The 11,797-nt window shown below is 46.8% G+C and overlaps 1 protein-coding gene and 1 pseudogene across 6 annotated transcripts; one reads left to right on the forward strand and one right to left on the reverse strand.

Annotated features, from left to right (window-relative positions):
- Nucleotides 1-1,675: 1,675 nt before the first annotated feature.
- Nucleotides 1,676-4,486, reverse strand: LOC120656346 (annotated as a pseudogene).
- LOC120656348 lies at nucleotides 2,088-7,642 on the forward strand. Of its 6 annotated transcripts, none has more exons than XR_005667876.1 (8): nucleotides 2,088-2,553; nucleotides 2,634-2,680; nucleotides 4,672-4,718; nucleotides 5,341-5,400; nucleotides 5,507-5,595; nucleotides 5,674-5,777; nucleotides 5,887-6,026; nucleotides 7,452-7,642. XR_005667876.1 is itself a non-coding variant. In XM_039934413.1 (8 exons), exons 1-8 carry the CDS (start codon nucleotides 2,542-2,544, stop codon nucleotides 6,132-6,134), a joined length of 489 nt encoding a protein of 162 aa, XP_039790347.1. In that variant the 5' UTR covers nucleotides 2,088-2,541; the 3' UTR covers nucleotides 6,135-6,287. The 6 variants fall into 6 exon arrangements, 4 of the variants coding, with proteins under 4 accessions (XP_039790347.1, XP_039790348.1, XP_039790349.1 ...); XR_005667877.1 differs by having other exon boundaries at nucleotides 5,905-6,026; XM_039934413.1 differs by lacking the exon at nucleotides 7,452-7,642 and adding an exon at nucleotides 6,068-6,287 and having other exon boundaries at nucleotides 5,887-5,949.
- Nucleotides 7,643-11,797: the final 4,155 nt, after the last annotated feature.

The raw sequence follows: 11,797 nt of genomic DNA on the forward strand, positions 1-11,797 counted from the left end.
CTTTTGAACACCTGTTCTCCCATTTTCTGACAAGGATGAAGAAATCTGAAATAACAGGTGCCAAGATTCCAAGATGAAGATGCTGTCTGGCTAAATAATGGCTGGATTATGCGTCTCCTTGGTTTTTGTTTGAATGTTCTCCAAGCTGCAAGCTTTGAACCAGCTTCTGGATGGAAAATCAATGTACTGATTGCCTATCCTTTTGTATCTGGAGGATGGATTCTCTGAGCCTTCTTTTGCTCAAACGGATACTGGTAGACAGCTTGACACAGCAGTGTCCAAGCTTTAGTTTGGTTCAGACTTGAGAGCAACAGAGTTGGTGTCAGCCATAGGCGGCTATGGCAATTACAATCTGGAGTACAAATCAAATAAGAACTGGCATACAGTGCATACAGCTTTAGCAACAGATCCGATCTTTTTAAGCATTTACCTAGGAGGCTAGGAAATATTTAATTCAGGAAGAAACGAGAAAAAAATCCCAGTTTTAAACTGGGCCACGATCGTTTCCTGCGTTGACAGCCAACACAGCCGCAAGGAAGTGACTGTCAACGGTAGAAGAGGGGGGAGAGCAGCAAATCAGACGGCGAATGCCATTGCCACTGGTAGCCTCCTCTCCTCCTCGCCTGGGTCGCACAGCTCACTTGTCCTCCGCCGTTGCCGCTGGACGGAGCGTAGGACGTCCCCGCCAACGCCAAGACCGCGCTACCACGCAAGCCGCCGAGGCAAGCACACCGTGGACCCTGGCGCAACGAAGGTGTTCGATGAAATGCCGCTGCGGGGCAACCTACAAGGCCACGGCATCGTTTGGCTGGTTGAAAATTGCCGCGGGTCTGGCTGTTCTACCGTGACGGCCAAGAATGTGGGCGCAGCCGCGGGGGTCCGGCAGCCGGGGGGCCATGGATCGCCGGCAGGATTCCACATGAGCATGGTCCCGCGTGCCATAGCAAGGGCAGAGAAGCTGAATCAGCCAATCAGGCTTACTGATACGGATGGATATTGATGGAGGTTGGGAGTTGGAACCGATGGCTTGCTCTGTGCTGTGCTCATCACATCCTGTCAAAGGCAATGAACTTTTATACTTCAGGTGATCAGGTCTCTCTGGATGTTGAGGAATATGCTCTGCCGTTACACTCAGTCAAGCACCTGGGGCTCCTCTTCTCCTAGAGGCTGCCAACTGGAGGCACACGAAGAGGCGACACCAAGGTTTCTGTCATTCGGTTCGTGGAATCGGTTTTGTGGCATAATCTGACAAGGACTGCACTCGCATGTCGGGCCAGATAAGGATTTCATGATTTATGCCTTTGATAACGTGTTGCTTGTATACACAATTTATCAGGTAGCTTTGCTGCTATGGTGTTGGTGGAATACAGGAATGATTGAGCATGACTGGTGGATGGGGGAAGGCCCCTCTGGATTCTGATTCCATTCCTGTGAGGTCACTGGCATCAGTCCTGGCTGGTAATCATTTCATGTCAAGTTGTGAAAAGGCCTTGCAGGTCGTAACATTGCAAGTTTGCTACGCGCCAGCAAGCTTTTGGACCCGGCACAGGGACTCTCGCTAACTGGCTTTTTCTCAGGTTACCTGCAACTTGGAATTGTTCTGAGTTGGCATACAAACATGATGGATATTCTCTTGCATTTGGCTATCTTATATCCAATGTTGAGCACTCCAGAGATATAGCGGCATATATTAACCGCATCCACATTGTAAGTGAAATTCATTTCTAGGTAGTCGGAGATTGTACAGGTGCCAAATTAATCTAGTTAAGCTATACTACGGTCAAGCATTTACTACCCATTCGGTGCGCTTGGCCTCATGCAGAATTTCATCAGTCCTCCTGTAGAGGAGGTTATTCCAATATCATCTAATGTATCGTCTGCCACCGCACCCATTCTCCCTTTGGCAATTGAAGAACACTGAGGCCACCGGTGGTCCTAGATTATAAAGTGCTGAGAAGTCTCTTGTGTTGAAATTTTGTCTCCATCCTGGTGCATAAATAGTCTGCCGAATGGATTGGCGGAAGAGGATAAAGACAAAGCGATGTATTCCAGCAGTTGGCTTTGGACTTTCATAGCTTACTACCTCATTTCCTGAAATATATTTTGAATAGAACTTATTAGAGCAAGTTCATGCAGATATCATTCCCATGTTTAGAACTGTAGTTACTCAAGATTTTGTCTTTGGTCTTTCCAGGGTTTAAAGTTGACCATAAATTAGTCCATATCACAAGTAGACATTGCCAAATGCTAATAGACGGTCATGTTCCACAAGCCTAATCCAGTTATTCAAATATTGTCTGCAACAAAATTTGTAAATATGTAAATATACACTGCATATTGTCCTATTCTATTAACTAATATATATACCTTTGACAAGTTATAGCTTGCATTTCTTTAGGTGTAAAAAAGTACTGCATGGTCTATTCTGTTGATTTTCTTGGAAATAAACATTCAAATAGGGATATGAGATGTAAGATATGAGGGCAACTCACCAAAGCTTACATTTGTTGATTCTGGAATGTCTGTCACCAACCTGCATTCATGATTACCACCGTAAGTAATTCTTTTTCCTATTTGTTATGTTAGCAGAATATATAAGTAATAGTAAATTCCATTCATCACATATTTTTCAGGTCTTACCAATGAAGGTATTCTCTTTTGGTTGGATTGCTTGGACTCGGTGAGTCAGGATCCACCATCACCTAGTTATAAGTTGGTTATTTCCTTTAGAAACATAAACAATAATGCTCCAATGCATACAGTAAATCATGTTGATGCAAATACCTTTATTATAAAATGGCACAACATTTGCCTGTCGTCTGAGGCAAAATTACATTAGTCTTGACCTTGTACTAATCTTAATGTATGATAAGATTCTGAGCCATGTGAGCCATCGACTAGTTTGACAGTTTTTTCAAACAAATTGAAGTGCTCTGAACCTTATCTGCTCAAATGCTAGTGGGTTTTGTTATGGAAAGATTTTTACGTAATTCACATAATATTGATTCTCAATCAGTGCCTGCGTCCAAACATGCTGGTATATTTTCTGACACTAGCAAAAAAGTAAGGTGGGCATCTCTATAAGTTATAATTTGAACCAAATGTGGAAGTGTGAACTGTATTTTTTTTCAAACAACAGTAACAACTTTCAAATCTACAATGTCAACATTCATGGCTTTCGATAATCTATAGATACTGAAAGCAACTTTCAAGTGGATCTACTCTGAACTGATATTGCAGTTAAGAGATATACCATGTTTCTTTTGGACAAAAAAAACAACAGTGATCCAACTTGGCTTCTTAATTTAAAGAGTGACTTGCATCATGCACCAGGTAAAGAGTTCTTTGTTTCACTTTGCATCATGTTTGGCACACTCTTTTACTTTGCACCAATGTAAATCAAAATAAGTTTACTTTTTTAACGAATTATGCTGTGAACCCAGAGTGGAACCTTATGAAATATGAGTGAAATCGCATGAGAACTCGTGAATCTCAATTATGTTTTATAAGGTTTCATTAAGGTTTTATGAAAATTCTTGTGTTCTTTATAGGTTTTATGATATACTCTAGTGCAAAGTCATAACTCACCATGGTTTAAAAAAGAAAGTGCACACTAAACCAGGTGCAAACAAAATACGATTTATGTGGCACAAAGTGCAGTTTACTTTAATTTAAAATCCTAGCATGCTGCAAGTAGACATGTGGGAATGAACTCACCAAAGTGTAAAGGGTCCTCATGTCACGCCCAGCTATCTCAATCCTTGGTTCATTGGCTACTTGTGATGGCTTGAGCTCAGATCCATTAGTGAGTTCCCTATTTTGTATAGGACTCTGAGTGATGCTGATTTGATAAATGGGTCCAAGATATCTCCAACTACGTTGCCAACGACAAGTGGGTCCCTTGACATGGTTAGCTAAGATTGGCAATCTTGAAGACGAGCTAACTTGGCCTGAAGTATGAGCTTGGGTGAAGTGAAGGGTGCAGGCTGGTGCTCTATATATACTGCAGGTCCCCAATGAGCCACCATTCGTGATGACTGAAAATTAGCTCTGGACGCCATGGTATCTTGCTTTATACTGCAAAGAATGATATGGGTTGCCATCACTGAAAATATTTCGAGTTGTCCACCCTCTGCACCTACACCAATGGAAGGAGTGCTCACCTATGCAGCACGGATACGGATACGCATATCGGTATCGGAAGGATACGGATACGTGAATACGTCAAATTTCTGCAAAAGTTAAAGGCACAAAGGTGTATCGGAGTATCGGATACGGATACGCGGATACGTATCGGATACGTGATACGGGGTCGTGTTGAAGTATCGGGGTTATATAGGTGCTCACTGCAATTCCACGTAGGTGAATAAAATCTGATGTATCACATTCACTTATTCCCTATATCTAGGACCTATTAAATAGTTGTTCATGGCCAAAAAGTAGATTGCCTTTTGACTTGTCTGTAATCTCCTAGACTAACGCCTTATTTTCTTCATTTTCAGTTTTCAGTTTTTTCCCCAAATAGGTTGCACGAGCAACGTTTAGCCTTATTGGTTGTTATCTCTCTGTCTATCTGCTCTGTAGCATATTGAAAAATGATTGTGTTGATGGTCTTTTAACAAGGATGAACCCTCTAAGTAATATGAATAACAAAGAGGTTTTGTTGACCAGGGTAGAAGCTTTGGTGGGACGAGCATACTATACTGCAATGATAGAAGGTGGTGGGGGATTTTCTTCACAAATGCAATAATTGTTCAGTGTCTGCTCCTAAGATAATAATTTCAATATTAGATTCCCAAGATGCTAATTTGTGGTACAAGTGTATGGTCTATCTCACTGCATGCTGTCATCTAGAATTCAGAATCATGTTCTGTTCATCTGCAAACATCATAAGTAGGAACTTCTTCTTTTTGTTTAACGATTGTTATGTGGGGTTTCAGCACTCATTCTATCAATTCTGATGCAAATTTTCCACTGAGAAGTAGCTTCTTCTTTTCTATATCTGTAAAGAAGGGGGATTTGAGCTTTATTCTTTCTTTGCAGCATGATACTGTAAATATGATATGTTTGTAATGGATTACTTTAGGATCTATTCTGATCTGCCGACATGAGTAGTGGTCAAAGATAATCTTTATCTCTTTGTATTCTACAATTTTATTTCTCAGAACAAATGTGCCAGTGAATGTATAAAGCCATAAATCCATTTGATTTTTGCCTCTTACAATATTCTGAAGTTATATCTTTCAGAACAAATGTTGCCATATCATAATGTACTAATGTTATATCCTAGATCACTCTGTTTCTGAATACCTGCATGTACCTGTGTACCTTATAACATAGGTCTTCTGGGAGCCCCTCTATGCACTCGACGTTTAGGACCACGTACCCGAAGACATATTAGTACAGTTGACTATTCACAACTTCAAGTTTCCATATCATTCTGAAAAATTCACTTGAAAGCTACATATATATTCTGGTGTCTGATGTGCATGTTTTACAAATGCAGGTATAACTACATTATACCTGCATTCATCTCTTCTGACTTCTGTTCTAGTTAAATCATGGAATACGACCGTTGGAGGAGGAGCTTCAAGTGTAAGTTCATGTGGACTGATGCTGAAACTCATTTGCTTTTGACCCATGTGCCCTCTCAAATTTCTGCCGGAATAACAGAATGGAAAATTCTGCTCCCAGTTGCTGATCTTTTGTTTTGGTGGAAATGAACTGCCTACGGCAGCTGATATGGTCTTCAAAGAGAGGTGGCAGAGCTATGACAGGTAAGGTCTACAATGATCTCGGCTAGTAAGGGACCATAGAATCTCATATTGTCCTTGTACTTTACGCAAGATTTGTGTGAACTGTATTTGTCTAATGTTACATTCTCAGCTTGCTTGAACTGTGCAGGCTATCAGGTATTCATGTTTCAGTTCTGCGCCGAAACCCTGAAAGGTGACACTACTTGCATTGGAGGCAAGAAGCTCAAATTCGATTAGAGAATCTCTACTGTGCATTAAAACGGTGATGCTAACCCTAAACCCTAACCTCTGTATCTTCCTTTCTCACCCAGGCTGGGAGATTACAGCTGGTTAATTCGGTGCTTTCCTCCTTGCCAACCTATGCAATGTGTAGTTTGAAGATTCCCATTGCAGTTTTGGAATTTATAGATAGAGCCAGGAAACACTGCCTATGGAGGGGCTCTGAAATCAATGTAAAGAATAAATCTTTGGTGGCATGGCCCAAAACACTAAAGCCTAAGAACAAAGGAGGATTGGGAATTGTTGATCTCAGAACTCAAAATGATGCACTGCTCTTAAAACACCTTGATAAGTTTTACAATAAAAGAGACATTCCATGGGTTAATATGGTCTGGCAATCCTATTATTCAACAAGGACAAATCCCTCACGCTACTGCAGATAAGGGTTTCTTTTGGTGGAGGGATTTACTTCACCTGAGTGATAAGTTCAGAGGTGTGGCTAGTTGTGCTGTAGGGAATGGCACATCTGTGTTGTTTTGGTTAGATGTATGGAATGGACACTATCTCCAAGAAAAACTGCCAAGGCTATTCTCCTTTGCTAAGAATCAAAAAATTTCAGTGGCTGCCTTTCTATCAATCACTGACATGACCAGCCACTTTCACCTCCCTCTGTCTGAGCAAGCACATCAAGAATATATAGAATTACAAGGAATCATACAGGGCATCCAATTGAGAGAGGAGGACAAAGATAAGTGGAGCTACATTTGGGGTACAAAAAAATATACGTCAAAAAGTTTCTATAACCACATGTACAAATACCTTCAACCTCCAAGGCCCTTTCTCTGGATCTGGGAATCAAGGTGTTGCAACAAATTGAGAGTGTTTACATGGTTACTGCTAATGGATAGACTCAACACTAGAAATCTACTAAAAAGAAAAAATTTCAAAATTGAAGGGAACAATTATAATTGTGTCCTCTGTACCTCGCAAAGAGAAGAAACAGCTATGCATCTCTTCTTCACTTGCCCTTTTGCGATCAGATGTTGGCAAACGATAGGAATCCAATGGCAGTATGGAACCCCCTTCTTCCAGATGTTGGAGATTGCTAAGCACAATTTCAATGGCACCTTCTTCATGGAGATCTTCACTATTGCAGCATGGCAAATTTGGAAGCAAAGAAATGGTCTAAGTTTTGAAAATTGTTCAGTTAGCTTTGGCAGATGGAAAAGCAATTTTGTGGATGAATGCCGAAATCAAGCTCATAGGATGAAAGTCTCCCTTAAGAATCCTTTTTTAACCTGGCTCAACACTACTGTTTAGAATCCTTGTACATATGGCCTTTCTACTCCTTTTCTTTCTTTCTGTTTTACAGCCTAGCTCTCCTCTGTAAGTATCTTCTTGTAACTTGCTCTTTAACTTGTTTTTAATAAAAATCTTTACAGTGGGGGTCTCCCTCGTTGTGTTTCCGGTTCAAAAAAAAAAGTAGAAACTTGTCTCCCAATCCTTAATACCAGACCTTCAGCAACTTCAGCAAGTTCCGAACATGGAACTGAAAGAGTTTAGTTAACACGATGGTGCATTGACTACGAACGCCAAAGTTCGTGAAATGACTGGTTCATTGCACATTCTTGATCCTTGACCAACGAATAAAGCAGTTCTTCTCTTCACATGAGCATATCCCATTGGTCCCGCCACTCCAAGGGTGACTGCAAAAAAAAGTTGTACTTCACATGGGTTGCTAAAGCTCGGAAATGGACATTTGACAGAGAAACTTGGAGCGCCGGAATTTCATTGAATAGTACTGAGTACAGTGTACAGAACAATTTCAAGAAACAGAAAACCTTCACTTCCCTGTCAATGCTCGCTGATGGCAAAAAAACTGGATTGCCTGCTTCTTTCATGATTTCGCAAAGTTGGAAGGGTTCCTTACATCAAAAAAAAGGAAAGATTCCTGAAGAAATTTGACTCAAGTTGTCATCGCAAGTTGTTTGATCAACTGTTCCAATGCGAGCTCTGGTATGTGAAGAGTGTAGTAATGACAGCCTATGTATAGCAGTTTTCAGGTAGTGCTGGTATATACCATCTTCTCTACCTAACATCCTATACACTGCTGCCGTCTACCTACTGCCTGCTTGTTTTGTCACTGCCTGAAGAGCAACGATGGCTGCTGAACCGATCAAGATCGCGCTCTGGGAATCCGGCGGAGGACGAGAATCCTTCTGGAAACGGCCAGCATCGCGCGCTACTTGATCTACCGGCCGGTATTCCCGTCCCTTTGCTGAAAGCAACGGCTCCTCCTCCTCCTTAGCTAAGCTAAGCTAAGACGAGGGGCCCTGGATGGGGGGCGGCGTACGTGCGGCACTGCATTGGTTGCCGTGGTGTGTAAGCAAGTTGCAGGCCGGGTCGCCGCCTCAGCGCTGCCCATGAATGGAATGGAGTGGAATGGAATGGAGTGGCGCCGGTGTTTCGAGCCGAGTGCCAGGCGCCATGGATGGATATGAACATGATCGCTTGCTGCCGCTACGCCATTCCCCCGGTGCGTGCTGCTACCTTGGCGTGGCGTGCGTTGGCATCAGGCATCGCGATCTTATCACTTTCCTATAGGCCTGGAGCCTGGCAAGTCAGCGGTGGCACGCGGGCGCGCACATTTCGTACCCTTCCACCATTCCATTCATTCCACATGAAAAAATTAAAGCTAGCCGCAGCATCGCCGTCACCGAAACCGGTGGCGGAGGCAGGGTCGGAAGCTATATTCTGGCGGAGCTTTCTGGTGCAGCGGCGGCCAAAGCCAACTAGCCATGTCGGCAGTGGCTAGCGTACTACGTCTACGTGTACAACGAAAATGTAGCCAGCTGATCTAGACTCTAGAGTGTGTAAAGATGATGTAACGCAGAATAATCTAGACTGCTAGAGACCAAAGGCTTTGGTCATGCTTTTGAATTATTGAAAGCAAAGTGTAGCATATAGAGAATAATCAGGAAATATAATAATATTATCTACCCTTTTTTCTTCAGGCAAATCAGATACATATGCAACAGAACATGTTTCTGTTCGAGACTCCGACTTGTATATTGCTACAAGGCATCTGCATATACGCAGAACTGCTAGAGTTCTCATCATCTGTTGAGCTGCTATATAACTTGTACTTCTCTCTAGAAGATGAACAGAATAATTGTTATCCCAACGTTTCCTCTCAGATTTAACTAACAGTCGCCCTAACTTTCATCTAGATCGATCCATTTACAAGGATAGCAGGATGCCACTGTTGCCGCGGAACTAAGGTGAGCGCATCTCCAGGCCTCCAGGGGGCCAGCTTTGCTATTGCCATGGCCAAGCTCAAACGAAGAGCTAGCCGAGGTTGCGACGCAGAAGTAACCCCGGTCACTGCGATCTGTTGGCCGGGCGAACCTGCAAAGCATACATGTATGATACGCAGATGAGAAGCATGCGTACACACTCCCACTTGTTCACTCTAGATACGTGCCACCATTTCCCCAACCAAGCAGTGGTCAGAACAGACTTTAATTTCGTACATGATGCAAGGATTACATTCAGATACATCTGCATCATGGCCTAACGGTCTGAAACCACTCTCTCAGTCCAGGGGTTCAGCGTACACAGTTTGGTAACGGTCTTCGTCGTCCCAGGGTCTCGCACCAAGCAACTTGGACGACTGGCCAGAAAGAAAGAAAGAGCTAGCTCGCCCGCCCATGTGCGCGAGGTTTCGCATCGTCATTGGACACTGCAAAGCGGCCAGGCCATGGCATCGCATCGTCTCTTTGTGTTCCGGACAAGAACTCGTGTGAGCACCCAGCAGATCATCATGCGCGCATCCCTTGCTGACGGGACGACATGATCCAACCATCGCTGTCGCTGCAAGAGGCGAGGCGATCGATCGATACGGTGCTTATTTATCTGGGCAATATCTGGAAACCAATCTGCAGCCCAAAACGAGCACATTTTGGCCGCCAGAGGCCAGATTTCGCAAACGTCGTGGGCAGATCTGATTCCAGTCAAAAGGGAAGGTTGCGTGCCATTAGCTTAACTGAAGAGCCACATGACACGGGCATGCAGGTACTGTCCAATCATCGATCCATCTTCTGTGCAGTGTGTCCAAGTTGCAGCACAGAAAACTGAAAGCAGCAAAGTTACGAGATGAAACAGATCCCCTTTCGGCCCCCGCGTCGTCTCCCTGGGGGGTGACTCGGGCGGCGCCCCAGCCCCACCGCCGCCACCACCCTCTAGGCCTCCTCTCCACCTCGCCGCCGCCGGAGCAGGGCACCGGAGCGGTTGCGGCGGGGCTTCTCCCTTCTTCCGGGGTGCGCTCGCCCCCGGATTTCGGTGTGCCGGCGCCGGATTTGTTGGGCGGCGGCGGCGGCGACGACCCGGGGCGGCGGATCCGGCGCCCCAGGGCCGGATCTACACGGCAGCGCGGGTGCTGTGGTGCGCGCGGAGGTGCACGGCGAAGGCGGCCGCCTCATGCCGTTGGCGACGCGGTGGGCCTCGGCGCCGAGGAGGTGGCGTGGTGGCGGCGGCGTGGTGCTGTGTGCATCGTGGGCTCGACACGGACGCAGGTTGCTCCCGTGCGGCGGAGGAGGAGAAGGGGGGCTGCCCGGCGGGAAGAGACTCGGCGCCGGCCTCCGCCGGGGGTGCACGGCTCTCCTGGCCGTCCTTGGCGCGGTTGCGCGCGGGCGGCGTGTCGCCGCGGCTTGCGGATGCGCTTGGGGCTGCAGTAGGCGGACGCGCGCAGGAGGCGGCGTGGCCAGACGCCACGGCCAGCTTCGGTCTACGGCGGGCGTGGTGGGGGCTTGGGCTGCGGTCGCGGAGGCGGCAGGAGCGGTTGCGGCGCGGCGGCGGCTGCCTGTGGACTGCGGGAGCGGAGGCGTGCAGGCCTGCGAGGAGCAGTGGCGGCGCCATGTTCGGCGCTGCTGGTGGCGAGCAAGGCGGAGGTGGGGTTCCTGCGGCATGGTGCGTGGTGGTGCAGTGGCGGTGTCGTCCTGGAGGGGCTGTCACCGGCTTTGGTGCCGGTTTGCTATGCCGTGCGTGTGCAGCTTTGGTTTGGGATGCTCCGGGCGAAAGCCCTTGCCGGCGTTTGCTGGTGGGATGACGGCGGCGTCCTTGACGTCGTTCTCCCTGTTGGGGGCGTCATTTTGGAGCGACAACCCTGCTGCACGGGGTTCTCTGGGTGAAAACCTTGTCCTCTGGACGAGCGACGGTGGCGCTTTCAGCGTCGTGCCCTTTTTGGAGGCGTCGTCTCGTCTCTTGAGACCTAGCTCGGTTTGTGACTTTGCCGGTCCTTTGTCCATTGAGGGTTCAGTCGGAGTCGACATCTCCTCGCGAAGGTGATCACTGACTTGGTGGCGGCCAGGGGTTGTCGCCTGGTGGTCGGTTGGCTGCTTGCAACGGTCAGTGCGGCGTGGGACTGCGTTGGAGGACGGCGCTTGCGGCAACGGCATCGTGCGACAACTGGGCTTGCAGCGGACTATGGCGGGTTGCTCAGCTTGGTTGGGGCCACCTGGTGGGGTACAACGTCATAAGACGGCGCAAGCGACTTCCTTGTCTTGCTGCTTTGGCGGCGGTGGCTAAATGTGAGGGTGAAGCAAAGAGACGAAGTCGACCTACGGCGACGGCTTGGTGGTTTGCGGAGATCTGAGGGAGCGGGGCATCTTTGCTCACCAATCCGATGGTAACCTTTGAGACGGATCCGGGGCGGGGAGTACTGTGGCGGGCATGGCAAGGCCCCCGCGCGTGGTGTTCTCTTCGAGGTGACACGAGAGGTGGAGTCCAACGGCGGATGCGGCGAGGCCCCCGCGCGTTGTGGT

The sequence above is a fragment of the Panicum virgatum genome, chromosome 1N (assembly GCF_016808335.1).
Source record: "Panicum virgatum strain AP13 chromosome 1N, P.virgatum_v5, whole genome shotgun sequence".
In the NCBI taxonomy this organism is placed as follows: Eukaryota; Viridiplantae; Streptophyta; class Magnoliopsida; order Poales; family Poaceae; genus Panicum; species Panicum virgatum.